The sequence below is a fragment of the Gobius niger genome, assembly GCF_951799975.1.
Source record: "Gobius niger genome assembly, chromosome: 18".
Taxonomy (NCBI): domain Eukaryota; kingdom Metazoa; phylum Chordata; class Actinopteri; order Gobiiformes; family Gobiidae; genus Gobius; species Gobius niger.
This window is the reverse complement of record NC_136869.1, coordinates 2,872,313-2,899,878: the sequence shown is the minus strand read 5'-3', so window position 1 is coordinate 2,899,878 and position 27,566 is coordinate 2,872,313. Positions and strand designations below refer to the sequence as shown.

The 27,566-nt window shown below is 41.4% G+C and overlaps 1 protein-coding gene across 1 annotated transcript in view; it reads right to left on the bottom strand.

Annotated features, from left to right (window-relative positions):
• LOC306977781 (hemicentin-1-like) overlaps nt 1–27,566 on the bottom strand; it is a gene marked incomplete at its 3' end in the record, with an annotated part of 211,392 nt that overhangs the window by 18,117 nt on the left and 165,709 nt on the right. Inside the window, exon 7 of the mRNA XM_079576223.1 lies at nt 13,157–13,477. Within this exon, the coding sequence (XP_079432349.1) occupies nt 13,157–13,477 (321 nt within the window). The remainder of the gene's footprint in view (nt 1–13,156; nt 13,478–27,566) is intronic.

The window sequence follows — 27,566 nt, the reverse complement described above, 5'->3', positions numbered from 1 at the left end:
AAAAATGTCAAAAATTTGACAAAAAAAAAAGACAAAAATGTAATTAAAAAATTGATGAAAAAGTGACAAAAATGTGACAAAAAATTACCAAAATGTAGCAAAAAATTACAAAAAATTGATGAAAAAATTGATGAAAAAAAAAAAAGACAAAAATTGACAAATTACAAAAAAATTATGATGGAAAAAAAATCTGATGACGTGAGGAAAAAGATCCTCTCAGTTCAGACGGGAGTTAAGAGGTTAATAAACACTATAAGCGAGGTTAAGGCTTTGGATGCAAATTACTGTAATACATGGTAACAATAGACAGGGATAAGGATTTATCAGTCAAATGACCAATAATACAATAATTTACTAACACTATTATAAACCGAAATACCCTATGCTAAAAGTACATCTGAATAAGCATCAATAATTTAGTTTAGAGTTTAAAAGAGAATGATGGAAAGTGTGAACTGATGGTTGCGTTCACATCATTCTAGAATAAAAGACTTGCCCCGGTCATGCCTTAAAACTCTTTGAAAACATTAACTATTTAAAGAAGTCCATGAAGAAAATGGAAAACAGGAACTTCACTGAGAGGAACTGGAGGTAGTTTCGAAGTGGACTGTTGTGCACCGTACTCTAATAAAGTACATCCTTCAGTACCACGCTTTAGCATGTCATGACTGTGCTGGAAGTAAAGTGCCACCAAAGCCTCGGGTAAAGTGCAGGAAAGGGTTAGGAAAATGACCGATTTCAAATATAAAGATAAACACTACAAAAACGCTGCTACAGAATGTGCTAAGTTTGAAAAAGTGCATATAGTATCTTTGGATCCACACACAACAAAAAACACAATCTTCACCTACAGAATGTGCAGTGTTTTTACTTCTTATGTATGTGTTTGTAGTTTGAAGGTACATAATAAGACCTTAAAGGGATGTTTCAGGATTTTTGACATAGGGCCTCGTTTCCTAGTTATCCAGAGTGTTTCTTTTTGGAGATATTTTTTTTGTAGTTCATGCAGTTCTTATGTTTGAAGAGTTTCGTGGCGCTAGGCTAGTGCAAGGCTAGTGCATTTCTATGGTATCAGCTAGCCTGCATTAAAAACAGTTTGGAAAGGAAAATAGGCAACAAAGGTAATGTTTCCTAGGTTGCTAATGTATTAATGTATGTTTGTGTTTTTAATATTGTGTTCTATCTTGGGCCCCATATATAAGCAAACTGTTGCTTCAAGGGTGTCCCATTTATGAATATGCAATACTTCATGAATGAATGTAAATGTTTTTACTGTATATTCATAATAAACGAAACGAAACGAAACAGTCTGACCCGCTCCACTGTGCACCTGAGGCAAATCACTTATAACACCAGACTAATCATATAAATGTCTGTGTTAATAGAATACTTTCAACCATTTTGTATTTAAAATAACTTATATTTAAGCAGCATTAGCATGTAGCTTCGTGGTTGTATAAGCTACGCAGCGGCGGAGTGATCTGCTAGAAAATAGTCCCTCAAAATGCGATCATTCATGTGATGCAAGGTCAGTTATATTCCAAACATTATTCTATGGACACAGACATTTATATGGTTAGTCTGGTGTTTAGGGCTGAAACAACTAATCGATTAATCGACGACTAATCGATTATTGAAATAGTCGACAACTGTTTTAGTAATCGATTAATCGTTTTCTGGTTCACACAGACTCAAATAGAGCAAAAATGACATGAAAATGTAGAATTTTTGATGAAAACCTACTTTGCTTTTATAGCAAGTATATGTAGTACACTTTGTACATTGTAAATTTCATGAATATCTGTTTGTGTCTCATCCAATCAGAAGCAGAATTAGCACCAAGAGCTTCCAACAAACATTTACTTTAAGTTTACTCCATCTACACGTCCTCAAGCGGATCCACTTTAGCTTTATGTGATTAAAAAAATGGAAAAAATAAAATTTTCCTACACCATTCATAGCCAAGCGACTAATCGATTAATCGTAAAAATGGTCGATAGATTAATCGATTACAAAATAATCGTTAGTTGCAGCCCTACTGGTGTTATAAGTGATTTGCCTCAGGTGCTCTGTGGAGCGGGTCAGACTGTTTTTAATGCAGGCTAGCTGATACCATAGACATGCACTAGCCTTGCACTAGCCTAACACCACTAAACTCTTGAAATATAAGAACTGCATGAATTACAAAAAAAACATCTCCAGAAATCAGCAACACTCTGGATAACTAGGAAATGAGGCCTTGTGTAAAAAATCCTGAAATATCCCTTTAAGTCAAGCCCTAGCCTTCAGTCCAATTCCTGAGCTTTTGATTTTAAACACAGACAGTAAACGAGACTTTTGTGCAGTCGAAGTGCGCTCTGTGTAATCTTCAGCTTCAGGCCTGGACATGGGCTGGACAGACGCCCATAGTGAAGTTGTGCACACGGTCCAGTGTCACAATCAAGAGTCCAAACTTGGTCTGTTTGGTTGTTTTGGTTTAAACCAGTGTTTCTCAAACAGGGGCACAGGGACCCCCAGGAGGCACTCATTTCAAATTTTAAAAATCCAGTAAAATTTGTTAGGTTTGGTTCATGAGAAATCGATTTAGATCATATCCAAGTTTAGGATTTCTATTTTTCTTTTTCTTTTTTTGAGACGACACATGGGGGTCATTTATCTAGACGGGGCCAAATAGTAGCATGTAGCATTTGGCGTGTTCCACCTTATTTAACATTTGAAATACGGCGTAACTTTGTTAAAGGAAAAGGCCACCATTTTTCCATACTGAGATTAGGGCTGTCACGGTATGAAAATTTTACCTCACGGTTATTGTGACCAAAATGATCACGGTTTTCGGTGTTATCGCGTTATTTTTTTTTAATGTCTGTTAATATGTTCAGAAAGCATTGATCGTCCTGCACAGACAAATACAGACAAAGCCTTATCAAAAGTGCAACTTTTCACATCAAAGCAAAGGAACTTTCACGATGTGTTGTTGATCGTTTCGAGGGTATTACATGAACTATTTATAGCGCCCGAAACGAAGAAGAATATTTTTGAAGATAAACCGTCTATATCAGGAATATTGTTCTCAGTTTCTGTCCATCCAGTGAGGTTTCGCTTTGCAGATTTGGGAAATGCCTCAGACAGTGATCATTATTAAATTCATAAAACTGCGGCGAGAGTGAATCTGCCACCGGGAGCCCCGTAACGCATTGTGCCATCGTGCGGAGGTATCCGGACACGGCTTATGCTGGCGGTGGCGCTGCAGCCGCACTATGGGGCGACTCGTTACATTCTCCCTCAACCCAAAGTCCCACATCAGCATTTCAGCTAAAACGCTAACGTTAGCTTACTGCTATAGAGCTGTGGGAGACGGTCACGCAGGAGAGTCAGAGGTTCGAAGTCTTGCTGCTTTAGAGACACTTTTTCCTGCACGTTCCACAAACAGGAAAACTGTCTCTATCAACTGTCCTTCAGCTTCTTAAAATACACAAACATGCCCAGACTTCAGGCTCGGTCTCTGAGGCTGATCCTGCGCTGTCGTGTCGGACATGATTCCAGCTTAGAGACAGTTTAGTTTTGGTTGTAGCTACAGAGGCGCCTGCGGCAGCTTCAGCAGATGAGACGGCGGCTCATGAGGCTCACTTTGCCTAAACCGCGGGCGCCGTAATCCACCGCGGTAAAAGATTTTTTCAAAAACAAGACGGTAATTATTATTGTCAACATTTTTACCGGGGTTTACGCTACACCGGTAACCGTGACATCCCTAACAGAGATCTGTTCTTGCCTGAGCTTAGACGAGTTGATACGTACCTGTCTGGTCTTTGTGTGTGCGCTCAGTCACGCAAAACGACCAAAGATGTTGTTAGCATTTGGCCTCTCCCAATATATTCCTATAGCTCCAAACCCGGGGTGATGTTGGAAGCGACCACGCTCTTCCACGGGCACAAAGATCAGACAGGTACGGATCAACTCGTCTAAGCTCAGGTAAGAACATCTCAGAATGGAAAAACGGTGCCTGTTCCTTTTGCAGATCTGATATGTAAAAGGATGGAATGCTGCATCAATGAAAACAAAAGCTTGGGCAAACGCTTGGTAAATGACCCCCAATGTGTTCTTTGTAACAAACAGGAGTCACAGTTAAACTGAGAGTGCCCCCTTGAGGAAGGGGGTACTCGGAGGCGTTTGACTGGTCTCCTTTGCTCTTTGGTTTAGACGCCTCCTCCAGGCTGTGACTGGTCCAGATCGGCTCTCAAACCCCTGTGTCGCACTCTCCATTTTGCAGCCCGTTTGCTTTGTTCAGGCCGTTTTGATGACCGTTCTGTTGAGTGGACGAATCCCCCGGTGGAGCCTGTGGAACCTTAAAAACACACAAGGATTTCACAAGGAAGCAATTACTGAAAGTGCAGACATCCACGCTTTTAACCCCTTAACTCCCACCTGAACCGAGCACATTTTCTCCAGTTTGGCTTTACCCCAGTCCAAAAGCTTCTGGAAAAAAGCTGTGAAAATAGCAACAAAACAGACGAAAACAATGATGGAAATGTGACAAAAAAGTGAAAAATCGTTGACAAAAAAGTGACGAAAAATTGATGAAAAAGTGGCAAAAATGTCACAAAAATGTCAAAAGAAATTGACAAAAAATTTACAAAAAAAAGACAAAAATGTGACAAAAATGTGACAAAAAAAAGACAAAAATGTGATAAAAATTTGACCAAAAAAAATGACCAAAATGTGACAAAAAATGACCAAAATGTAGCAAAACAATGACAAAAATTTTATAAAAAAATGACGGAAAAATGAAAAAAAAAAATATGGACAAAAAATTACCAAAAAATGACAAACATTTGATAAAATTATGACAAAAAAATGACGAAAAAATGACGAAAAAATAACAAAAAATGTGACAAAAATGTGATACAAAAATGACAAAAAAATGATCAAAAACTTATCAAAATGAGTTGAATACCCAACCAATGAATGATGGAAAAAAAAATCTGATGACGTGACGAAAAAGATCCTCTCGGTTCAGGCGGGAGTTAAGAGGTTAATGAACAAACTCGTGATGAGGAAGGCTGCACTTATGGGTGGCACGTATTCAGAAACTTCCTATAGCCTATAGCTGCAGTAGGCTTTATTAATTTATCAATACTTAGCAGACATAAAACACTCTCTTTACTGAGGGCCGAGTCTTTGGGATACGTTCGTTTCAAAGAGCCGTTCAAAAGACTGGCTCTTTGTAATATTACATTTTAATAATGGATAAAAGGCACACTTATTTCATTCAAATCATCTAAAATTACAAAATCCTGCTCCACAACTACTAACGAATCATTTTCAGTGCGTGTGGCTTTGACTTTAGTGCAAGAAACTTTCACTTGTGTCGCCTGCTCCGTTGTTGGACTTTAAAAAATAGATCCGGCTCTTTTCACAGTTCAGATCCAGTTCAGAACGTTCACCTTAAAGAGCCATTCGAAAGAGCCGGTTGGTCATGACCGCCACATCACTACACCTTTCATTAACCAAATATTCAGTTTCATCATTCTAAAAGGAAAAGCCCGACAGTTCATAACAAGGATTCTGTTCGAATATCGATATATGATATATATCCCGATATTTTTTCTGCAAAGTGAAAGCTGTGAAATGAAATATTAAGTCAAAGCCATATACGAGTAGTTTTGTTGAAAACTCACATTAAAGTGCAAACATAAACACTATGTATATGTATAACAAAGCTCCATAAAGCACATTGTTTTTTAAATTAGAAATGGCATCATTAGACTAACCTCTTTGATGCATAAGTAGCTTTTGTTACATAACAGTAGCTCATCATGTCAAAAGGTCGGAGACTAATGATGCCCGCGGGCCCCGCGTTTGGAGCAGGCTTCGAACCCGGCCCGCCCCGGAAGTTATTTATATTTTTACAACCCGCCTTGCCTCCGCAACGATTAAAAATGACGTGTTACAAATGTGATCCGTATGAAAATCCGAAGAGAGCGGAGGTAACGCGAGGTCATACACAGTCGCAAACGCCGTGGACAAAGCGAGACGTGAGCTCCAGAAACACGTTCCCTGGAAAATCCGGCGCATATTTACGTCTAAAACCTGCTCTAAAGATGACGAAATAAGATGTGATAGAATTCAAGGAATGCACATACGGCAGCAAATAGTGGCTACGACCGGCATGTTTTGACCCGCCCCAACCCGCCCCGCCATCAGAGGAGAATTTCATGGCCTGACCCGACCCGCGGGCAGCCACAACCCGCGCATCACTATTGGAGACCCCTGGCTTTACATTCTGTAGTTAATACAAGTGCTTTGTCTCTCAGGTCATGAGTGTGGCTCAGATACAGGAGTGAGGTTGGTCAAAACATACAGTATATGATGTGATTAATGCATTAATTATCCATCCATCCATTTTCTTCCACTTGTCCGTTACCGGGTCGTGGGGGCAGCTGTTGGAGCTGCAGGTGGTGGGTCCACAGAAGGACGGCCTCACGATTCTCAGGCCTGTTGGTCTCTCCAACAGACAACCGCTCTTTGTCTGACCCGTCACCTATAGGACCAGTTTGCCCTGGGGCACGAAGCCCCCGAGAACAGAGCTCCAGGATCATTCAGGCGCTCAAACCCCAGGAGGTTCCAGGAGGGGGAATGCATTAATTATATTGGTTTCATTTTTATGTGTTTTCCATGTTATCTGATCAAGTTAATATCAAGCCTACATTGATTTGACACTGATTCACTTTTGAACAGTCACTCATTTTAGTTTCAGCGCATGGCCAGGAACTTCAGAAAACCACAATGGCCGCTGACCAAAAGTGTTGATATAAAGCACTGATAATAACATTAATAGAATATGAACAAAAAGTTAAACATCAGATTGAGCAAAGACTCACCGAGTCGTAGGGGCGTTGTGTTTGGCGCTGGAGTTCGTTGAGAATCTTTGAGAGAAAACAGAAATCACAGTATTCAGAAAAGCAGCACTAAAATGTCTAAACGTCGCGCTTATGGTCCAGGCGTGAACAATCTGGGACAACTGGGATTTGTAAATGCAAGTAGAGTCACAGTTTATGCTTTGAAATCCAGATCAGTTCACAGTGCACAGTTAAACAGAACTAAACTACAGGGTCAGCAGATTTAACACTATTAGATCACTTGTGTGGCTGTAGGAATAAAAATGTAGTATGATTATTGTACTTAAAAAAAAAAAAAAAACATTCTGTACCTTCCTACGCCAGACATAGAGACCCACCGCCAGACCCACCGCCAGTGCTATGACCGGAATCGACAGAAACCAGAGGTATTGCAGATGGGATCTGTCCGGAGCTTTGAAAACACAACCACATGACATGAAATTTATGTTTAAGAAAATATTTAAGAAAGAACTAGACCTAACGGGACAATGTCTGGGTCAATTCAGGTCAAATCAACAAAAACTAGTGATGATGAAGCCCCGTGAGGCATTGGCCCTCTGTCAGTCAAACTTCTTATAACATTAGTGGGCAGGGCTGTCCTGGTAAAGGGGCGTGTCTGTTCCAAAACTCCCACCTGAACCGAGCACATTTTCTCCAGTTTGGCTTCACCCCAGTCCAAAAGCTTCTGGAAAAAAAGCTGTGAAAATAGCAACAAAACTGAAAGAAAACAATGATGGAAATGTGACAAAAAAGTGACAAAAAATTGATGAAAAAGTGGAAAAATGTCACAAAAATGAAACAAGAAATTGACAAAAAAAGAACGAAAAATGACAAAAAAAATTACAAAAAAATGGCAAAAAATGACAAAAAAATGGACAAAAATATGACAAAAAATGACAAAAATTTGATTAAAAAACGACAGAAAAGTGACAAAAAAATGACAAAAATGACAAAAAATGATTAAAAATTGATGAAAAAATGACAAAAATGTGACAAAAAAATGACAAAAAATGACAAAAATTTGATAAAAAATTGATGAAAAAATGAAGACAAATTTGACAAAAAATGACAACAAAAAAAAGACAAAGGAAAAAAATGAGACAAAAATGTGATAAAAATTTGACACAAAAAAAATGACAAAAATGTGACAAAAAATGACAAAGAAGTTACAAAAATGAGTTGAATACCCAACAAAAAACTGATGGGAAAAAAAATCTGATGACGTGAGGAAAAAGATCCTCTCGGTTCAGGCGGGAGTTAAGTGGTTAAAGTGCATTATACATAAGTTGGTATGGTAAAAGTAAAACATATATATAATTATTTTTGGTTTACTTGTTAGTGTTAATACAAAGAAATTATAATTACATTCATAGAATATGAGCAAAACAGTTAAACAGTAGATTGAGCAAAGACTCACCGAGCGGGGGGGCCACTGTGGGTGTAGAGTTTGGAGCAGGAGTTTGTTGAGTGTTTGGAGAATCTTTGAGAGAAAACAGAAATCACAGTATTCAGAAAAGTAGCACTAAAATGTTTAAACGTCAGGTTAAACATCCAGGCGAGAATGTATCTGGGAAAACTGGGATTTGTAAATGCAAGTAGAGTCACAGTTTATGCCTTAAACTCTTACCACTTGCCTAAACCAAATGTATTCTGTTCTCTTTGGCTGTTATATAGGCCTGTGTAGCACCTCGTTTGAAAGCTAAGACCCACAAAACTGATCTTTTTCCTCGTGTTGTTGCTGTGTTGTGTCAACTTTGTTATGTTTTTTTTTTTTTGGTCACATTGTTGTTGAATTTTTGTTAAATTTTTGTCCTTTTTTTGTTGAATTTTTGTCACTTTTTGGTTGAATTTTTGTTGAAATTTTGTCACTTTTTGGTTGAATTTTTGTCACTTTTTTGTTGAGTTTTTGTCACATCTTTGTGGAATTTTTGTCACATTTTTGTCATATTTTTGTGGAATTTTTGTTGCGTTTACATCCTTGTTTTCTTTTAATTTTTTGTGGCTGTTTTGGTGCTTTATCCCCAAGAAGCTTTTTGATTAGGGTAAAGCCAAACTGGATAGAATGGGATCCGTTCAGGTGGGAGTTAAGAGGCTAAAATCCACGTGTCAAATCATGTGATAAACTGTCACTCTATACAACTGTAAAAGCGGTTTATGAACTGGTTTTGGTTGGATGTCTTACTGTTTGAACATTTTGGCCTGAATAACATAACATTTCTACAAGGATTTGCAAGAAATTCAAATATAAATATTTAAAAAAAAAAAACAGCAATGTGTAACGTTAGGGTAAAGACTTAAACTCACGGAGCACTGTGAGGTTGATCCAGTGCTTTGTGGGGTTTCCAGAGCTGAAACTAACTTCACAGGTGTATCCGCCCTGATGAATCTCCTGAACTCTCCGGATCTGCAGAACCACACCCCTCCCTGGCTGCTCCAGGAACACTGAGGTTCTGTTCTTAAAGTCCTTGTGCTGGTGCAACTGCCGGTCGGTCGGGTAAAAGGCGACTGGAACCTCGTCTCTTCCAATGAGACAGAAGAATTGTTTCACCGGCCGGTCTGCAGGGATTTGTAGAGTGCAGGTCTCGTTCAACACACACGTCTCGTTGACTCCTGGACGACACAGACGAACAGAAAGATTGGAAAAGTAAGGAGTAGGGACAGTAGGGAAAATACTTCGCCCAGGTGTTCTGAAGTTGGTGTTTGTGTGAGGACTAAAGAGCATATTCACCACCTATGATTCACCATATAAGGACAAAAAGTGCTGCACACAAAGGGCATCGAGAGGAGGATATGAATGACAAAACACGAATCCAAACCTAATAACCAGCAAAACCCTGAAGGAAAAAATCTCAGCCACGTTAGGAGCCACCGACACCTTTGGGCATACGAATTAGCTCTCATTACAAAATCAAAATGTACATCTCGAGAGGGTTTTCCTTCTGTTCCTGTGGGTCAGTCCCTCAAATAGATACAGCAGCCTGACCCTCTGTTCACTTCGCTCATCGAGTAGAGTGTGCACCTCTGTGATCACCAAGTTAACGCTAATGCAGCTCATTCAATGCTATTTATGAACGGCGGAATTTGAAAGTTTTAGCAAAAATACACTGGTACTTTATTCGACATAACTGCACGGACGTCGAAGTGCACAATATAGTTCCCCTTTTTATCCGCTTAGAAAATCAACATGTTTAACTATGCTTGGATCGTGTAAAGGCTCACGTAACTGTATTTAAAGGGGAAACGTGGAAGAGCTTAGTCGCTTCTAACTTCACCCCGTTTGGGTCCATAGAGGAGAGGAGGAGAGGCTAAATGCTAACAACATGTTTGTTGTTTTTGCGTGACTCAGGTAAGAACATATCTCAGTATGTACAAACAGTGGCCTGCACATTCTTCTGTTCACGGCACACACCAGGGCAGAGAGTATGAGCAGCAGAGGTGCTCCTCGTCCATAAAAGTGGGACAGTTGAGGAAGGGAGAGAGAGGTCGGAATAACAAACTCACTTATCGCCTTTTCACCTGGTCAGGTCTCTGTATCTTTCGTCTGGTTGAACTGGTTAGTAGACTACTACTCTTCATTAATTGAAGCAAATAAAAACAACCCTAGGTTTCTCTTCAGTACCGTGACCTTCAGTCACAGCGCAGTAGAACCTTCAATCCCTGATACCCTTAGCTGCGATGACTTCCTTGAATTTTTTTATGATAAAATCAAAACCATTAGAGATAAAATAAATGATAAGCTTCCCTCATCAACTCCCAGCCCACGTTAAAGAAGCAGACACAGTCCCTACATTTAAGACTAGGCTCAAAACGTACCTCTTAGAATTAGCTTATAATCAGGTCAGTTAGGTAAAGCTCTAACCCACAGCCTGAAGTAAAGCTGCCTCAGGAGAAACACTGCTGTGGGAAGTACAGTCCACTGAGCGCTATCCTCTTCTTCTTACTGCAGACTTTGGGTTATTATGATACAATATTTAATTTATCTGTAGTCTGTTCATCACTATTCACATGGTGCCTCCTGTCCCCCCCCTCGGGAGTGCCTGTCTAGATCGAACGGAGGAACCTGGGTGAACGGAGGAACCTGCATTCTGGAATCTGAGGACTGGACGGTCTGTGATCTTGGCCCGTCTGCTGAGGGATCCTTCGGCCCTGGGTCTCTATAGCCTGTCCGTCCATGGGAGTGGATCTCTCCTTCTGTGGTTCTCCCCAAGGTTTCTCTTTTCTCCTGCCGGGTTTTTGAGTTTTTCCTTGCCGTGTTGGAGAGTCTAAGGACAGGGGACGCCCGCGCCGCTCGTCGCTATCTGCTGCTGACGCTATGACATTATGTTTGCCTGGATTCACCTGAACTTTTAATTGTCATATTTATTGCTCTGTTTTATTGCCTTAATGTTTGGTGCAGCTGTGAGGTGACTTCTGTTGTGATATTGGGCTAAACAAAACCATTAAACTTGAAACTTGAAACTTTAGAACAGCACTAAGTCAAGCACAGCCACTGTTTGGACCAGCCTTTAGTCAAATGAGCGTTTTATTTGGAGAAATCTGTGTCTACTGCAGCTCTGAAATAAACACTTAAGCTTTAAATACTGTAGATTTAAAGCTTATATTATTAGAGAGAGAGAAAGAGAGAGTTAGAACAGATTCTGTAGACAATGACTGGACTGAAGAGCAGCAGGTGTTGTTACAGCTTTACTTACCCTGTGGTGTGATTGTGTCGTTCCTCCAGCTGTAGGAGGTGCTGATGGTGCAGGTGACTCTCTGTGCAGTGCTGCTGGGTGGGAGTCTGACTGAGCTGTAGACTGAATAAAGCCCATCTTCTGTTTTTGAGGTCTGTGTTTGATCAGAGTCAGAGGAGAGAGGAGTCCAGTCCACTGTAGGCTCTGGGTAAATCTTCTCAGCTCTGCAGATCAGCTCCTGTCCCTCCTGACGCACCGACACACCCAGCACTGGAGCTGTGAGAGAGAGAGAGGGTTAGACCTGGATTCATCTGTTTTATTTAACACTGAAACCTTCCACTCACTGTACACAGAGGTCATGTTTATGAAATATTCAAAAAAGAATCTTGCGCACCTTTCCTTTAAACCAGTGAGAATATGTTCTGCATGACCTTTAGGCAACGTCAGGCCCAGGGGCCACAGAACCTTTAGCCCCCAAGAAGATCAAATCAGAAATCATATACATGACACTCTAAAACTGTGGGAAAAAATACTCTCTATTCCCTAAAGACTTTGTAGGAGAACACCCTATCACAGAGGTGGGCAAACTGCGGCCCGTGGGCCAAATCCGGCCCCCAAGCAATTTTGTCCGGCCCTTGACTCCCTCCGTAATTGATTCAATTTGATTGATTGCGTAGCGTGTTTCAGACGCATCATGACCTTCCCCCGCCAGAGTGAGCTCTAATGCCTCTACATTTTTCATTTGACTTATTTATTTGATGACATTAAATACAACAAACCTGCTACGTCAATGTAGTTTGAATGAAAAGGAGAAGAGAGAAGAGCGATCTCATGACATCTGCCTCTCTGTTAACTTCACTTCAGTTATTTTGTCTTTCTTTAAACATTACAAAAACCATCAAGCAGGTTCCAGACATAATTAAGCATATTTAATCAAGTTCAAGTTACAGCCCTCAAACTCAATTACACTTGTGTGGCCCCTTGTAAAAAAGTATCGCCCGCCCCTGCCCTGTTAGGTAATTTGATGGACAGCTCTGGTATTTGTAGATGATATTGCTTTATTTCAGGCAACAGTTGGAAGGTTCGGCTGATGGTGTTTGGACGATTAAAACTTGCTCGAGGCCAAGTATTTCAGTAGAAACAAAGCTATAACCAATTAACGACTGAATGTGTGTGAACCTGCTTCAGGTCGAGTAAACGGTCACAGAGAGACAGATGACAGGGAGAGAGTTGAAAAAAAAAAATCTTAAAATAAAATATAAAAAACAAAAGCTTCTTATTAAAATGAACCTCAGTTTGTGAGACATTTCCTGATCCAATCAGCCTAATGTTTAGTGAAGCACCACGAGGAGTCAAAGTGGGCTGTGCAAATGTCCAGCTTGGACCTGGACTTGATTTATATATCATTAAACCAGGACATCGGAGAATCACTGTGTTTCTTGATACTTTAATATCATGTATTGTTTGTTTTGTGAGGGTATGTTTCATTTTGTTTTTGTACAGTTAATAATTTTTAATTGTATCCACTCCAAATGAGTGGGTTTGTTGCTGTAAACCTTTATTTAGCGCAATGATGACAACATTACTCACCATAAACCTTTAAGTTAACAAAAGACAACTTGTCGTTGTCTGGTCTGATGGTGCCGACGTAACAATTGTATCTTCCTTCATCACTGACTTTGACCTTGTGGAGCTGCAGTGATGCGTCTCCGGTGCGGATGCCGTGATCAGACAGAGAGGTCCGGCCTGTGTAGTTCTCATGTTGGATATGGAGTTGATGTTGATTCTTGAAATAGATATGAACTGGAGCATCCTCCGGTTCTTTTGTCCAGTGAATGACAGGATCATCCCCAGGAGTGAAGGGACAGGGCAGGACACAGCTCTCCCGAAAAACACAGGAGACGTCAACATCTGAGAGAAAAGCAAGAGTGGGAAATATATTGAAATATTCTGTTTTGATCATATGTTGAGGGTGCACAGGCACAGGGAGAACAGGAACCGAATGTTTTACTTCAGTAAGTACAGTACAGTTACTTCAAAAAACAACATAAAAATACCTAAGAACAAGCAAATAGCAGCTTTAGATTTAGAAATACATAGGCTGCACTTCCCTTTTAAACCAGCAGAGGGCCCCCCCTAACCGTCAAACTGAACTCGAAACTGAAAGTACAAATGTTTTCTCCTTTGTGTGTAAATACTTTATAAATACACGACGATTGTGTAGCCTACTTCAGCATGTTTTACTCAGTGATTCAGAATACACTGTTTAAAATACAAACTGAACATCTGGAGCGAAGTCACTTGTGGTTTAGGCAAATGTTTAGGACATGAGTCAGAGGAGGAAGACATTCGTGCTCACATTTATATATAGGCTATGGTGCTCACGCGCTTCAAAGGTCATATAAGGTAGATTGTCCTGAAGAAAAATGTGGCACACAACCTGTCACGTGTGTTTACAGGAATGTTGTTACATAATTGACGTGCCTTGGCTAATTTGTCCGCCCTTCTCAAAAACTGACACCCTGGGACGGTACCGGATATTGTGTTCATTTTATTTAGGCTAATCTGACGTTATATAAACCCAGACTGGACTTACCCGCAGAACCGCGACATGACAAAAACAGAAGAAAAATCTGTAAACGCGGCCTCATCATGGCACTGATCAACAAAAGAGAAAGGGGGGGGGGGGGGGGGGGGGGGGGGGTGGCGGGAGTGCGCACCCGTTACGTAGAATCCCTGACAAAGCAGGTTCAATGATTATAATGTATGTAGTTTCAGACATTTTTTTTTAATTTTTTTCTATCGTGGACATGCACACACACAAAAAACGGGGGAATAAAGAAACAAACATGAAATTTATCAAATTTGCCAAATTGTGTTTGTGTCAGCAAGGCTCTATCTCTCCTTGTGGTAATGCGTAAAGTGCGTCCAATAAACAAGGTTTTTTTTCCCACCAAGACACTGAGTAAGACATTGTCCATATTCAAAGTAAAGCAGGTTATACACTTCCAGAATGTGCACACATCAGCACACGTCTCCACGCTACACCAGCATTACGTCTCTTTGCGCATGCGTGACGTTTAGGCTACTGCGCAGTTGAAACTTTACCCAACTCCAAACGCAAAGAAAAGAAAAGAAAAGAAAAGAAAAGAAAAGAAAAGAAAAGAAAAGAAAAGAAAAGAAAAGAAAAGAAAAGAAAAGAAAAGAAAAGAAAAGAAAAGAAAAGAAAAGAAAAGAAGGAAGGCTCGTAATGGCGCGTGGAAGAAGGACACTTGCTTTGAGCGGCTCTGTTGCTTTATGGCCTTTACGCGGAACTTCCACACACCTCCTCCTCCTCCTCCCCCTCCTCCTCCTCCTCTGCGTTTGCTTTGACAGTTGTTTTTTATCTCGGCTCCGCACGCGCTGGTGCTTTTGAGCAGAGCCGGTCCGAGGCTACATGCCAGACCCACTGAAAAGAACAATACAAAGTGTAGGAGCTTTTTGTCAGTTTTTTTTATTTAAAGCTAAAATGTCACTCTTTGTTTATTAGTTGCACATAAGTATGTTTTCTTTTTTGTTATGTAGTCTTCAATATGCTAAGTTGAGTCTATTTTTTTTCCTTTTTGTGTTATTTTACTTGGTTAGTCTTCTATTGCGCACCCAGGGGATATAGGGGAGTAGCCACATTGTCCAACAGGCACCTGGGGGGGCTAATGGTTTTTTACCAGTCACGTCGGAGAGGCAGCAAGTCGGCCTTGACATGAAATCTTGCTGTTTGCCGTTCAAATCTGGAAAATAAACCCTTTTTGAAACTTTAAGTTTGTTTGGACATTGTTCTCTTTTGAATGCTGCGTAAAACCAAAAAACCCAGGGTGCGTCTAAGTGTTTATCTGAAGTTTTCTTATGTCGCAATTTAAGTTTCCTTTTTTTGTTGTTGACAAATACTCAGTCACTACACAAAGAATAAAACAGCCAGGGGTTAGTGGGGTTCGCGTTCGTGCCTCCAGAGGTGGGTGGAGTAGCTACAATATTTACTCAAGTTAAGTAACTCTACCTTGACATACTTTTACTCAAGTAGAGGTAAAAAGCTGTGACCTAATGAACTCTTTGGGATTTTGCCGAAAATGTAAAGTGCGTTACAAATAAAATGTATTATTATTATTATAACATAAATCAGACTTTTACAATTACTCACAGTACTCAAGTATCATTGTCTCCAGGTAGTACATACTTTTACTTGAGTATTTACTTTGCTCACCCCTCTCTAGTAGCATTATTTCAAAGTAACGTGACTCTTACTTGAGTAAATATTTCTTTCACTCTGCCCACCTCTGCAGTAGGTTATGGACTCACTTACTTTTGTTTCCAAAGTCATCTTGAAATAAGTTCCTTTGCCCTGGATGTGAGTGCACAGTGTAAACAGATCTGCACTTTAACAACAAACATCTCACTTTGCAGGAAATTAGATCAAAATAAAAACTTTCAAACTACTGATGAGGTCGTTTAATCGATCGCTGTGTATAAAGTCTCTTATAAACTCATAAAAGTCACTGGTGTTTTGTCAGTTTGTGCTTTGTTATTTCCTCAGTCTCACTTCACTGTTGTTAGACTGCGTTTTCTTTGTAGCCACAGCTGCCTTGGGGCTGCCAATCCGCACCGACAGCATCAGTCCAAAAGCACGGACGCTCTGGTGAGACGAGTCCAGTGTGTTGCCCAAGGACTCGGCTCTAATGTATGAAAAAAGCTTCACCTGCAAAAATAAACCTGTTTCAGCCAAACAGAAATTCATAAAACGTCATTTTGAAACGTTAAAAGAAACAGTGGTTTATTTTCAACACAATGAGATATTTACATCAACATTTAGACTTTTATTCACCCTTTAAAGCTTATATTTACTGACCTAAATAAGAGAAGCATAAGCCTTAAAAATGCACTTATTTGCCAATAAATGACCTGTATTGAAATTGCTGTAAATATGAATAACAAGTATAGTATATTTCATTTAAAAGTGCCTTTCAAGACACACAAGAACACTGCGGAGTCAAAACATGTAAAACAGTAACAGTGAAATGAAACAGGACAATAATGCCATGGTGAGGGAGTTTGAGTCTGGATATGAGGAGAGTCTGTGGTACAGAGGAGAGAGTTCTGAAGATCCAGTGGAGCTGGTGACAGAAATGACACTAACATTTGTAACACATCACATCCTTGGAGTCAGTTTCAGAAAAAATAGCACGGTTTATCTGCAGATTTATAACTGCTGATAAGAAAAAAAGTCTATTGTCAGTATTTTCCGAGTCTCTGTCCTCGTTCAGTCTCAGCCTCTTCAGAGATGTTCGGTTCAAGATGTTCCTCCTCTGGGTTTGGAACATCCACAGTCTCAACATCAGCATCAGCATCGGCCCTGGATTCACTGTAACTAGAGTCAGGTCCAGACAGTGAAGAGGTTATTTTCCTGTAGCAGGACAGAAAAATGCACTTGTTTTTTATCTAATGTCTCTTGAACAATTTTAATTATTTACAGAATGACCTGCTGATCCCAGTTGTGTTTTGTAATGTGTGTATATTTTGCCCTTATACAGACTGTAACTGTCTAAAACCGTGTGTGCTGTCCCCTCATAGTTAAAAGTAAAAGGGAATTTGGATTTTCTTTTGGTGTAAGTTTCTGGCCCCTCCTGGAACCGCCACCTTAACGTGGTGGAGGGGTTTGAGCACCCGAATGATCCTTGAGCTCTGTTGTCGGGGCCATGGCAAACAGGTCCTAGGTGACGGGTCAGACAAAGAGCGGTTCAGAAGCCCCTTATGAGAGACCAACAGACCCGGTTAATCGTGAGGCCGTCCTTCTGTGGACCCACCACCTGCAGGAGGAGCCATAAGGGGCTGATGCAATGTGATTTGGGCAACTCCAACAGCTGCCTCCACGACCCGGAAACGGAAAAGTGGAAGAAGATGGATGGGTGGATGGATGGATGGATGGGTGGATGGATGGATGGATGGATGGGTGGATGGATGGATGGATGGGTGGATGGATGGATGGATGGATGGATGGATGGATGGGTGGATGGATGGATGGATGGATGGGTGGATGGATGGATGGATGGATGGATGGATGGGTGGATGGTAAGTTTCTTGATGTCTCTTGTTTTTCAAATCCAACATTTTGTATAATTAATATCTTCAAACATATCTATAACAAAAGATACTCAAACTGCAGAAATATTTAATCCAGAGCTGCTCAAAGGCAGTAGGAGAAAGTTAATATCCCTCAGTATAATCAGTGAGTAATATAGAGTATTGTTTTAGTTAATGGATTATTTTGCGCCTCCTCTGACTGTGTCACAGTGAGTTTGTCCATGTTTGTTCAGACTCTGCAGTTTACAGTCAAAATAACACAAAAAACAACCAGATGAACTCATGTCTAATCATGTCTTTGTTTACAAATGAGATGCACTTACCCAGGAGCATCTGGTTTTTCCATCCACATCTCTTGAAATTTTGAAGATATGACTTGCAATCTATTTCTCTTTTTGCACATAAAGCAGAACCAGACTTGTGCAGCACAAAGAAAAGAAGTACAACTAATGATCACCCAAAACTGAGGCGAATTGACAAAGGTCCGCTCTGTAAAGAGAGAATTTCTGATGTTAAACACAAGACACTGTAATACCACTATGGCATCAACTAAGAAAACATTTTGAAAGCAGGTACTGAAGAAAAAAAAACTTTAGAGATGAAGTTTTGACTCTGTTGGTTCAGGGACAGCATTACAGAAAGTGACTTGGTTGTTTCAGCTCAAATAAATGATCCAAATGTAAAATATATAGTGTTTTATGGGATAAATTAACATTATTGTTCTGTTATATGGCAAATATTTAGTTCCACTGCGGACACCAGCCTCGTCCAGCTCCAGCCCCAGCCCTTACCTACCTGCTCCACTCCGGACACCAGCCTCGTCCAGCCCCTGCCCTTACCTACCAGCTCCACTCCGGACACCAGCCTCGTCCAGCTCCAGCCCCAGCCCTTACCTACCTGCTCCACTCCGGACACCAGCCTCGTCCAGCCCCAGCCCTCACCTACCTGCTCCACTCCAGACACCAGCCTCGTCCAGCCCCAGCCCTCACCTACCTGCTCCAGTCCAGACACCAGCCTCGTCCAGCCCCAGCCCTCACCTACCTGCTCCAGTCCAGACACCAGCCTCGTCCAGCCCCAGCCCTCACCTACCTGCTCCACTCCGGACACCAGCCTCGTCCAGCCCCAGCCCTCACCTACCTGCTCCACTCCAGACACCAGCCTCGTCCAGCCCCAGCCCTCACCTACCTGCTCCACTCCAGACACCAGCCTCGTCCAGCCCCAGCCCTCACCTACCTGCTCCACTCCAGACACCAGCCTCGTCCAGCCCCAGCCCTTACCTACCTGCTCCACTCCGGACACCAGCCTCGTCCAGCCCCAGCCCCAGCCCCAGCCCTCACCTACCTGCTCCACTCCAGACACCAGCCTCGTCCAGCCCCAGCCCTCACCTACCTGCTCCACTCCGGACACCAGCCTCGTTCAAGCCCCAGCCCTCACCTACCTGCTCCAGTCCAGACACCAGCCTCGTCCAGCCCCAGCCCCAGCCCCAGCCCTCACCTACCTGCTCCACTCCAGACACCAGCCTCGTCCAGCCCCAGCCCTCACCTACCTGCTCCACTCCGGACACCAGCCTCGTTCAAGCCCCAGCCCTCACCTACCTGCTCCAGTCCAGACACCAGCCTCGTCCAGCCCCAGCCCCAGCCCCAGCCCTCACCTACCTGCTCCACTCCAGACACCAGCCTCGTCCAGCCCCAGCCCTCACCTACCTGCTCCACTCCGGACACCAGCCTCGTTCAAGCCCCAGCCCTCACCTACCTGCTCCACTCCGGACACCAGCCTCGTCCAGCACCAGCCCTTACCTACCTGCTCCACTCCAGCCTCCACCATCTGACCTGCTCCAAACAACCACAACCCCAGCTCCGCCCAACCAACCAGCAACCAGCTTTCCTACTATTTGTTATAATAAATCTTGTAATCTTGTTACCTTCTCTCCGTCTACTCTTTGGGTCCGTTGGCTTTCAAAGACCTGTAGCGCCCCCAGGTGGTGCGCAGGATGTGTTTGGTCTCAGGTGATATTCAACTTTGACAGAGTCTCTGTTGGGAGTGTGTGGCCCGTGATTTTGGATGATTTGTTGATTATACGTTGGAGTTTTGTGCGTGAATGACAGTCCCAGGATATTGTTTGGGTGATCATTAATATAGTACTAACTACTTTTACTGTTACACCATTACTGTGTACTGCTCTCAGTCAGCAATAAAAAATGACTAATCTTATTTTTGTACATTTAAACTAGTTTAAGTGTACATGACAGACAGGGGAGTAGAAGTTCTGTAACTGTAAACAAGGGCCATGAGTGAGTGTCACTAAAGTTCTAGAATAGATTTTGGAACAAGAAATTGTGTATCTTACAAGAGTCTTTTTCAAAGTCTGCACCAATATCTGGATTAAGACCAGGACAAGTCTTTTTCAGTTTGACCCACAAATTTTCCTTGGATTTGACTTTACCATCAAAAACAACAGAAGTGTGTCTCATGGACACGGAGGGAACACGGGGAAATGTAATTACTACAGATGTAAATAATTACTACAGATACTGTATTCACGTGTAATCGCTTGTTTAAGCCACATTTTAAATCAGAAAGTCCAAAATTCAGGACAAAACAGTGTAATAATAAAAAATAAAAACATGAAAACCTGTCATAAGCACTTTAAGTGGCTGTGTGAGTGTAGGAATGTGATTTGAAAAAGTGCTTCTAGAATTGTTTTGCTTTGTTATTTTAATGAAACACTCACCTGTCTCCTCGTACGTCTTGTTGTTCGTGCTGTGTTCAGTGCTGACTGTACAATATCGACAGTTGATATCGTGAGCATGACAGTACAGTTTTCGACCCCTGCAGTTCACCTGCACCTCTGAAACTGGAGCTGAGAGACAAAGAACATGTTGAGTTGGTTCACACTTAGACACATGAGGCAGTTTGTGTCTTTAGTTTGTTTCTCAGCTGAAGTCTAACATGAGTCAGTATAACTGAGTCGACTGTTGTTAATTTGAAATCAAGACACAAATGTTGCCGAGCCTTTAAGCACCACAAACACATTAATTAAGTGGACGTTTAGTTTTTACTTTCTAAAGCCGTGGCCTCAGGGGACATTTGATTTCATTAGTTTGGATTTGTTTTTTGTTTTTAAAATGTGCTCGGGTCAAATCAGTGAAAACATCATCTACATGTTTCTTACCAAAGACCTTCATGTTGACATAAGTCATGTTACCGTTGGCCAAACACAAGTACCGTCCTTGGTCTTCAAGTGTGACGTCTCTGAGCAGCAGTGAAGCATTTCCTGTGTTCATCTCCTCTTCAAACAGAGAAGTCCTGCCTCTGTAGTCCGGATACTGATCCCAAACCTGGCTCTGATTGTGATGAAAACTGTGGACAGTCAGATCTCTGTCTCTCTTTGTCCATTGGATGTAAAGATCAGACCCAGGGGTGAAGCGACAGGGCAGGACACAGCTCTCATTATAAACACATAATGTTTCCTCCTCATCTGAAAGAGAAAGATCAGAATAATGAAAATAATCATAACAATAAAACAAAATAAAGGTTTCAAGTGTCGTCGTGCTCCAACAATTTGTAGTTTAATTTTCACTAAAGGCTCGTTTTCAGAAACATTTAGTTTTCATTAAACCTGAGATGTCAAAAGTACTAAGTATTTTAATACTTCAGTAGTGCTGATACATAGGTTAAAAATACTCCAGTAAAAGTACTTACTTAAGTAAAATAAGTACTACAGTACTTCATCAAAATGTACTTATTGATTAAAAACATTATCCAACTAGAAACGTTACATTATAGGCTCATTTATGTTTTAAAAGTGAAAAATCACCAGGAAAATAAATACTAACTAACTAACTTACTGCTAAAGTACAGTAACGGAGTAGAAGCAGCTACTTTGTAACTTTCCACCTCTGAATCTGTAGTAATGATGTGGATTATATCATTAGAACATTATCTATTGCAGAATATTATAAGTTTAATGTGTTTACATTTCAAGCTCTGTTAAGGCGTTACTCATGTGATAAGACTCACTGCTTCCTTATCATGTTACAAGGGAGTAGTTACTTAATTCACAGAAAAACACTTTAAACAAGCCAAAACTTATGTCACTGAGCTGCAGCCATTAAGCCAAAGACTGACATGATAATATGTGTGTTTTTTATAAGGTTTATCGTGGGTTAAAGAGCGGTTTTATGATCCTGTCCATCATCTATAACTGAGACAGAAAAGCTCTTACCGATGTTGATGTTGATGGCGCGCGCTGAGACATAATAACTGGATAAAGAGATGATCAGGATAAATCCGCAGACATCCATACTGTTAGGGAGACTGTTTGTGTTGCAGGAATCATTTACGCACAGATAGGTCAATAGACCTGCACCAAGCGCGTAAGGCCTATGGTTTAGGTGCGTCGTCCATTTTGCAGAATGTCAAAATAAAACTGTTCGAAAGTGAAAGTTTTCGAGGCTGAAGTTGACGCAACAACGTCACCTCCCACGAGCCCGCCCACCTCCTACCATGTTTAAGCTTCAAACACACTTTTTTTTATTGTAGTTTTGCAGTATTGTAGCCTATACATGCATTTTATTTTTCCTTCTTTTTATAGGGGTAAAAAACAGAGCCGGTGTAAAGATTTTAAACTACCCCCCATTTCAGGCTAACCCCCGGTAATTTGAAATCAGTTTCAAGTTACCCCCGGGGGTAAGATGAACGCGATTTCAAGCTACCCCCCCTGATTTCAGACTACCCCCTTCTCAACTGCTTTCTTCATCCATAAAATACCTTACAGGAACCGCAGTTGGAGCCGTAACCTTAAGGATAGTGGAGTTTGCGAACTAAAGCTAACCTTACCTTAGCCCTAAACTTAAGGATAGTGGAGTTTACGAACTAAAGCTAACATTACCGTAGCCCTAAACTTAAGGATAGTGGAGTTTACGAGCTAAAGCTAACCTTACCTTAGCCCTAACCTTAAGGATAGTGGAGTTTCCGAACTAAAGCTAACATTACCGTAGCCCTAACCTTAAGGATAGTGGAGTTTCCGAACTAAAGCTAACCTTACCAGATGAAAAGTTACGAGAGTTGTAGCTATTATTAGCAATTAACATCCGGGCATTTTCTATTTAACACAGCCGTGCCAAACAAACAATACATATTGTGGCGGGGGTAATCTGAAATCAGGGGGGGTAACTTGAAATCAGTTTCAGGTTACCCCCGGGGGTAATTTGAAATCGATTTCAAGTTACCCCCCGGTAGTCTGAAATCAATTTCAAAGTACCGGGGGGTAAGGTGAATGGGGGGGTAGTTTGAAATCGCTACACCGGGGTGTACAAGACATAACAAAATATAGTGCCAAAACAAGAAAGAGCATAACAGTTATGCAACACTTTGTTACATGTTTTTTTTTTTTTTTTAATACACATCATGACCAGCCGTACTATTTCGTTAATGTTAAACTTTTCGCACACATTTTTTAGTTTTGATCGCCTTCAGATATTCTATCGGGGCCAAAGAATGCAAGTACAGTGCCTCTCGTTAGTATTCATACACCTTGAACTTTTGCACATTTTGTCATGTTTACAACCCTAAACATAAAGATTTTATTTTTACTTTTTTACTGAACGTTCACACACAAGTAACATACAACTGTGAAGTGAAAGCAAAATGATACATGATTCTGTTATTTTTCAAAAAATAGAAAAGTGAAAAGTGGGGCTTGCATAAGTATTCATACAGCATGAATGAATACTTTGTGGAACCCTCTGTTACTGCAATAACAGCACAAGTCTTTTGGGGTCTGACTCTACAAGATTTGCACATGTAGAGACTGACACAACTCAAGCTCTGTCAAATTTGAAGGAGAGCGTTTGTGAACAGCAGTTTTCAGATTATTCCACAAATTTTCAATAGGATTTAGGTCAGGACTTTGACTGGGCCATTCAAACACATTAATATGTTTTTATTGAACCATTCCATTGTAGATTTATCTTTGTGTTTAGGGTCATTGTCCTGCTGAAGGTGAATCTCCGCCCCAGCCTCAGTTCTCTTTCTGACTCCAGCAGGTTTTCCTCCAAAATTTCCCGATATTTGGCTCCATCTATGTTCCCAACTATTCTTACACTCTCCTCAGTCCCCGCTGAGGAAAAGCAGCCCCACAGCATGATGCTCCCCCCACCATATTTGACACTGGGGATGGTGCACTCAGGACGATGAGCAGTGTCAGATTTGCTCCATACAGAACGTTTTGCATCTGGGCCAAAAAGTTCAATTTTTGTCTCATCTGACCAAAGCTCCTTCTTCCACATGGAGCTGTGACCTCCATATGACTTCCAGCAAACTTCAAACGGGATTTCTTATGGCCTCCTTTCAATAATGGCTTTCTTCTTCCACTCATCCATGAAGGCCAGATTTGTGTAGAGTACGACTTATAGTTGTCCCATGTCCAGATTCCCCCAGCTCAGAGGCAGGACTTCACAGCTCCTCCAGAGTTATCTTGGGGCACTTGGGTGTATATCTTACCAGTGCTCGCCTTGTTCAGTTTGTTCTTGTTTGCTCTTTCCATTTCCGAATGATGGATTGAACAGTTGCTCCGGGAGATGTTTAAATCTTGGGAAATCTTTGTAGAACTTAACGCTGCTTTAAACTTCTCCACAGCTTTATCCCTGACCTCTCTGGTGCTCCTTGGCCTTCATGATGTTGTTTAGTGACCGATACACTCCGACCACAGCTCTGAGGGCCTGAAAGAACAGCTGAAATTAAACTGAGAGTAGATTACACACAGGTGCCTCTATTTAATCGTTAGGCCAAGGTGTGAACATTCTGGAGTCATTAGGAATGTTATAAAGGCAATTTAAGGCACTCAGAAAATGCTGTATGAATACTTATGCAAGCCCCACTTTTCACTTTTCTATTATTTGAAAAATAACAGAATCATGTGTCATTTCGCTTTCACTTCACAGTTGTCTGTTACTTGTGTGTGAACGTTCAGTAAAAAAATCAAAATAAAATCTTTATGTTTAGGGTTGTAAACATGACAAAATGTGCAAAGGCTCAAGGTGTATGAATACTTACGAGAGGCACTGTAACATTAGAATTTCAGTCGCTCTCGTCTTCTGGAGTTTTTTTCACAGCCAGAAATGAATTGAAGCCGTAACATGGACAACAAAAAACAGGTCTAAAATAAATATACGTCATATATAATAATGATAATTTAGTTTATTTATATCAGAACAATGTGGCTGCACCAGATTTGGCAGTATGCTAGCTTCCATCTGTACTCCTAAAATACTTCAAATATTCATTTTTTTTTTTTTTTTAGTGTAGCAGGTGCAGATCTCAAACACCAGAGACAGACTTTTATAATCCATTTGTGCTTTTCAAAATGTTCTCATCAGATCAGATTCATATTTAATTTATACATTTTGGAAATTCAACTTACACTTGGGTAAAAAATCACAATTTGTTATAATCAAAAATCTTTTATTTTTTTTATTTAGCAGCAACATAAATTACAACAGCATTAAAACAGCACTTAAACTTAAAATACACATGAGCATTCAGGAGTTATTCCTTCAGGGGAGTCTGTTAAAGAGTGGTAGGGCTGTCCACAGGAAAAGCTTTGTGTTCCTCAGTCCAGACGTGGTAAAGAAACGCTGGATCCAGGATCGTTTCAGTGTTTTACTGTGATGCAAACGGCAGCTGTCAGTGATATGAACCGAGGGATATATGGGAAATGTGAATACTGGATTGACAAAAATAAAACACAGAATAAAACAATGTAAATAACAGTTGCCTCTCTCCCAAGGGACTAGAGGGATCCTATTGTACATATTTTTCGTGGTAGGGGAAACTGGAGCACATCGTCTGAAGCGGGAATCGAAGTGGAATGTGCACCACCACATTAAGTACAGTAAATGTAGATGCATAGGTTTTGTACTTAGCCCCCGTATCTTTTATTTATTGACCTTTATTTAACCAGGATAGTCCCACTGAGATTAAGAATCTCTTTTTCAGGGGAGTCCTGGCCCCAGAGGGGAATCTATTGTACATGTTTTTAGTGGTAGGGGAAACCGGAGAACCCGGAGGAAAGCTACGCAGGCACAGGGAGAACATGCAAACACAGAAAGGCCCTGTCCAGGTGGGAATCAAACCCTGGACCTCCTTGCTGTGAGGCGTGAGCGCTAACCGCTGCGCCACCGTGCCGCCCACATGGGTATCTACAAATGTAATTTACAAATATAAAATTTCAGTCATAAAAAACGTTATAATTCCACAAATAAATATCTAAACAATAAAACAGAACAGAAGCAGAGGAATGAAATGCACTGAAGTGGCATGAATAAGAATTGAGAATCCAGTAACACCTTCAAGATTTAAAAACAGTAACATTTGTGTGAACTTTCTTAGTTTTACAAAAACAACAAAAAACTAATCAAGGTTTACACAAACTGATATTTAAAAAAAAGTAAGACCCGAGGAGCGGCTGAGGTTGAAATATGACCTAGAGTGACCTTACACAGCCGTCTGACCTGGAAACCGCCCGGACACCGAGCATCCACCAGGGGGCGTCACATCACAGTTTCTCATCAACACATTTTTCTTGCGTCGGTTCACTTTTGTTTATACAGATGGATTGTAGGGACTGTGACAGGGCCATCCAAATGCATTACGGGTTTCTACGAATGCATTTCAGGTTTCTCCAAATGCATTACGGGTTTCTCCAAATGCATTACGGGTTTCTCCAAAGGCATTACGGGTTTCTCCAAATGCATTACGGGTTTCTCCAAAGGCATTACGGGTTTCTCCAAATGCATTTCAGGTTTCTCCAAATGCATTTCAGGTTTCTCCAAATGCATTACGGGTTTCTCCAAATGCATTACGGGTTTCTCCAAATGCATTACGGGTTTCTCCAAATGCATTACGGGTCTCCACAAAAAGTTTACGGGTGTCTCCACCTCTGTAAACTCTGGATAATATTTGTCTCTGTTGAAAAAGTCAAACAACATCTTTTTTTTATCAATCATTTGACTGTTAACAGTTTATTTTAAGTATACAGGCCAATATTCAAATATCAGGAGTAAAACATGGGTGAAGAAAATGTATGTTCAGTTTCTACAGAAAGTGCATAAGATGGTCTAAATGAAAAATACTTACGGCAGTTTATGGCGGTATCTTGATCTCTGAAAAAGAAAAGACTAATTAAATGTTCATCAAATACAAACATCCTACATCCACACATGGGAGGGCACAGGGCACATGGGAGGGTACAGGGCACATGGAGGGCACATGGCACATGGGAGGGTATAGGGCACATGGGAGGGCACATGGCACATGGAAGGGCACAGGGCACATGGGAGGGCACAGGGCACATGGGAGGACACATGGGAGGGCACATGGGAGGGCACATGGGAGGGCACATGGGAGGACACATGGGAGGGCACATGGGAGGGCACAGGACACATGGGAGGACACATGGGAGGGCACATGGGAGGGCACATGGGAGGGCACATGGGAGGGCACATGGGAGGACACATGGGAGGGCACATGGGAGGGCACAGGGCACATGGGAGGGCACATGGAGGGCACAGGGCACATGGGAGGACACATGGAGGGTACAGGGGACATAGGAGGGCACATGGGGGAGCAGGGGTATTCATTATTAGCTCTACTCTACGCTCTGCCTTTGTTTATGCCCCTCACACGTCTAAACTCAGTGAGACAGCGAGTCGTCCACAAGCCGGGGCGATTCAAACCATCCGCAGCACCACACGATACTGCAGGAGGAAAAGACCCGACCAGCCTGACTGTGATCTGTCTGAGAAAGATCAAACTGACATTACGTACCTTCCAACAGTAGCAGTGTATTATACACAATACTGCTGTGACAAGAATCAGACTCAGAATC